Raw genomic sequence first — 3,771 nt, forward strand, 5'->3', positions numbered from 1 at the left:
GCCCTGTTGTTATATAAAATATTTTCTTGTGTAAGTCTATCTGTATGAAGTTGAGAATCTTCATTTCTTAATAACCACTTCTGTTTTATTTACTGTGAGTGAACAAAGTCAAATACTTTGTATCTGTTTTTCTGTTGAATTGTGTAGGCTACTGCTTAGTTTAAGTGATGAATATTTGTACATCATGTATTTAAAATGGTATTGAATATATATCACCAGTTAACTTTTAGTAAATTTTTAATTGCACGTTATTATGTCATTTAAATGTCCTGCCTGGATTGCACCCTACCTGGAAATCAGATATGTACTCTTTCTTGTATTATGGATACACCCTTTCCTACTGAAGTAAATATGGTTCAGCACCTAGCTTTTCCTCCTTGTCTTTGTATCATAAATGTTTCCCAAATCTACCTACCTACCTTCCTTCCTTCCTGCCTGCCTACTTACCTACCTTCCTTTCTTTCTTTCTTTCTTTCTTTCTTTCTTTCTTTCTTTCTTTCTTTCTTTCTTTCTTTCTTTCTTTCTTTCTATGTATTTGATTGTTATAGGCTCTCACTACGTAGCTCGGACTCATAGTGATACTCCTGTCCAGCCCCCACCCCCAGCACTAGCATTACAAACATATGCCACTCTGCCCCCAGACTCTGTGGCCGATTCAGCCCACCCTGAGGGTGGGGCTGGCACAGCGTGTGGTACTGTTGCTGTGTGCACCTAAGCTTGCCTAAGCAGGCGCTTTAGCCTGCTGAGCTATCTCACCGGCCCTAAGTCTTTAATACCAGTTTTTATTATTTTTAGGGAAATATACCTTTTCATTATACAACATGCCATCATTAATCTTTCTCCTACTGTAAAATATTTAAACTGTACCATTGTTTCTAAACAAGCATACAAGTTCATTTAAATTTTAATGCAATAATATATCAATATAAAATATTTTAATAAAAATGGTAACAGATGTTTGTACATGGTAGTCACACATTATCTTGTCAGGAGATGAATGTTTTTAGAATTCTTGATTTTAAATACCAGTGCCAGTATGAAATGCCATAGGCAATGTATGAATTTATTATTTTTAATCTTTAGAATTTCCAGATATTAAACAATACCTGCTTCATGTATCTCTGTTTTCTATGATTTTTTTTTTCGGAACCAGGGATTGAACTCAGGACCCTGTGCTTGCCAGGCAAGCACTTATTCTACTGAGCCATCTCCCGGCCCCAGTGATTTTTTTTCATTCCTTGCATTTTTCATTTGTTGTGTACTGCTACACCTTATACAGAAAACACGAGGAAAGTAAAGAGTAGAGATCAGATTGAGGAGCTGTGCCCTGTCTAGTTTGGGAGTGAATTCTAACTGTTGGAGAATGAGTGTTTGGTGATCTGTGTCCCTTTCCCTGGTGGGCAGGTCAGTCTTGGAGACGCTTTTTGAGCGCAGGGCTTCATCTGGTGCTAGAGTTGAGGACCTGGCCCTCAGAGATGACAGTGAGACCCGGACTGCCAAGTTCAAGAGGAAAGACTGGAGTCTGAGCAAGTCCCAGGTCATTTCGGAAAAGGCTGCAGACCCCGATCTGATGGTAAAGTATAAAATCAATTAAAAAACAGAAAGCACCACAGGCCCTCAATGCTGACCTCAGGGCAGGTATATCTCTGAGCCAGAGCTCCAGAGCAGTGAGTCCCCAGGTAGACAGGGGAAGCTTCGCTGTGGCTTACAGGTAGTGTCGGGTCATGGCGGGGGAAGAAAACCAAGTATGGGGCTGGCGAAATAGCTCAGTGGATAAAAGCACCGGCTTAGGTAAGCTTAGGCAAGCGCAGGGACCCTTGGTCGATCCCCAGCTCCACATGTCCTGAGCTGGCTACAGAATGGCACGTGCCCGTAATCCCAGCGCTAGGGAGGCCAAGAACAGAAGGATCACTGCGTAGTGAGACCCTGTAACAACCAACGACATTAAAAATAATAAAATAGAAAAGTGTGGAGACTGTTGGGCTCTAACTCAGTGCTGGCACAAGGCATCACGCCCACAATGCAACATGCAAGTTTGGTTGGCGTTGTGATTCCTGCCACTGTGTTCCCTGAGTCAGTCAAATGTCATTTCTCTTATCTTAAAAAAAAAAAAAGGTTCTTTTTCTTTCCATAAGCCACGTCAGGTCCTCCAGGGTAGTGACACCACCTTTCCCTGAGCATCAACGTGGCCCACTGCCCGCCTAGATAATAACCCAGCTGTGGTCAGAATGAAGCCAGCGGCCAGCTAGGAAAGATCCTGGCCAGTGCTTCGCAGCTAAGGGCTGTGCTGCAGCACCCCACACGTGCCCACGTGGAGCCTTAAACATGGCTCCTGGCATTAACCAGGCGGGATGCGGGACGTGGGGAGAAGGCAGAAGCGGTTCTGCTCAACAGACCAGGCTGTGGAGAGCATTGTTAGGTTGGCCTTCCTCACTGGGTGAGTTCTTCATTGTGTTTTCCTCCTTGATGCTAGAGCCCAGCCAGAAAAACACAAAGGCCGAAGAGTCTCCAGCTAGTCGACAGCCGGTTAACACCCTTCCACAGCTCTTCACCACCTCAGGCCACCACTCCCTTGAGCCCGCCACCGCTTACTCCGAAAGCGACCAGGACCCTCAGTAGGTGTCATGTGCCTCTCGTGTTGCTTATCTTAAGGGATGGAATATGTGTGCGAATCAGGACAATTTTTAATCAACATCTGAAAGTTTTCTGAGTGGTGACCCAAAGGTACTGAATGTCCTCTAGTCTGTTGCAAAGGTATAAATGAGACAGGGTCAGATTAGAACCAGGCAGAATGGGAGTGGCTTATGAAGCAGCTAATTACGGAGGAGCTCAGCCTGTGTGCAGACAGGAAGTGGACTCATTCCATATACAGCTTGTCCTCTGGCTTGAGGAACCAGCAGTCCACATTTAAGAACTACAAGGTGTCTGTAGCACAGATGCATGATGGGAAAATAAATTTGCCATTGCCAAATGGGACAGAATACTGAAGCAAGAGTTATGCTTAATTAGATCTTTGGAGCACGTGGGATGTATCAGACAACAAAGTAATACACTAAATTCCAGAAATGTCCTCATCTGCAGCTTAGTAGTCAAAACAAAACAAAGTAAAAACTGAACATAACATGGAAGTTTTACTTCAGAATTTCTTGTGAAGCCTTCTGGTGAGTGAAGCTTTCAGTCTTTACCATGAGGGCTGAGACATCTTAAGTGTCCGTAAAGGCCACCCATTAGCAGCTTGGTCGACCAGGCTGCTTTAGGTGTTACTGTGGTTTGTTTCTCTGAGATTCCTTGATAAATCCTCTGTCTACCTCCCTTTGCGTTGTGTCGTTTCCAGGCTCTCCATCTTTGCAGACAGATGGGCTGGTCACGTCTGTCCCACCTCCACCTCCTCCAAAAAGCAAGCCCTACGAGAGCAGCCAGCGGAACTCCACCGAGGTAGGGAGCCTCAGTGGGCAGTGCTGCCACAGGACACCTCCTGAGGGGACCACAGTGTATTCTCAAAGTTTTTGAGAGGAAAGGTTTTCCTACACGTTTGCCACTGGAGGAATCCTTGTTTTTTTTTCCCAAAGAGACAGGAAGAAGCTATGCAGGCAGACCCTTTCAGACTATGGGAAGCAGAATAGTTCTGTGCCCCTCACCTGGGGACAGGTGGGGACATAAGCGAGTTCTAGCTCACACTGAAGAGTCACTTTTCATGAGTGAGAGACAGTTGTTCTGGAGTGGGCTCAGATGGGCTTCTTTCCTTCCTTCAGCAAATAAGTACTGACTGCC

General features: G+C 44.9%; 1 protein-coding gene across 1 annotated transcript in view; it reads left to right on the plus strand.

Moving 5' to 3' along the window:
* Window positions 1–3,771, plus strand: part of Dock5 (dedicator of cytokinesis 5) — a 198,375-nt gene that overhangs the window by 188,500 nt on the left and 6,104 nt on the right. Inside the window, exons 49-51 of the mRNA XM_004630671.2 lie at window positions 1,405–1,573; window positions 2,474–2,615; window positions 3,335–3,435. Coding sequence (XP_004630728.1) covers window positions 1,405–1,573; window positions 2,474–2,615; window positions 3,335–3,435 — 412 coding nt within the window. The remainder of the gene's footprint in view (window positions 1–1,404; window positions 1,574–2,473; window positions 2,616–3,334; window positions 3,436–3,771) is intronic.

Source organism: Octodon degus, unplaced genomic scaffold (assembly GCF_000260255.1).
Source record: "Octodon degus isolate 3935 unplaced genomic scaffold, OctDeg1.0 scaffold00036, whole genome shotgun sequence".
In the NCBI taxonomy this organism is placed as follows: domain Eukaryota; kingdom Metazoa; phylum Chordata; class Mammalia; order Rodentia; family Octodontidae; genus Octodon; species Octodon degus.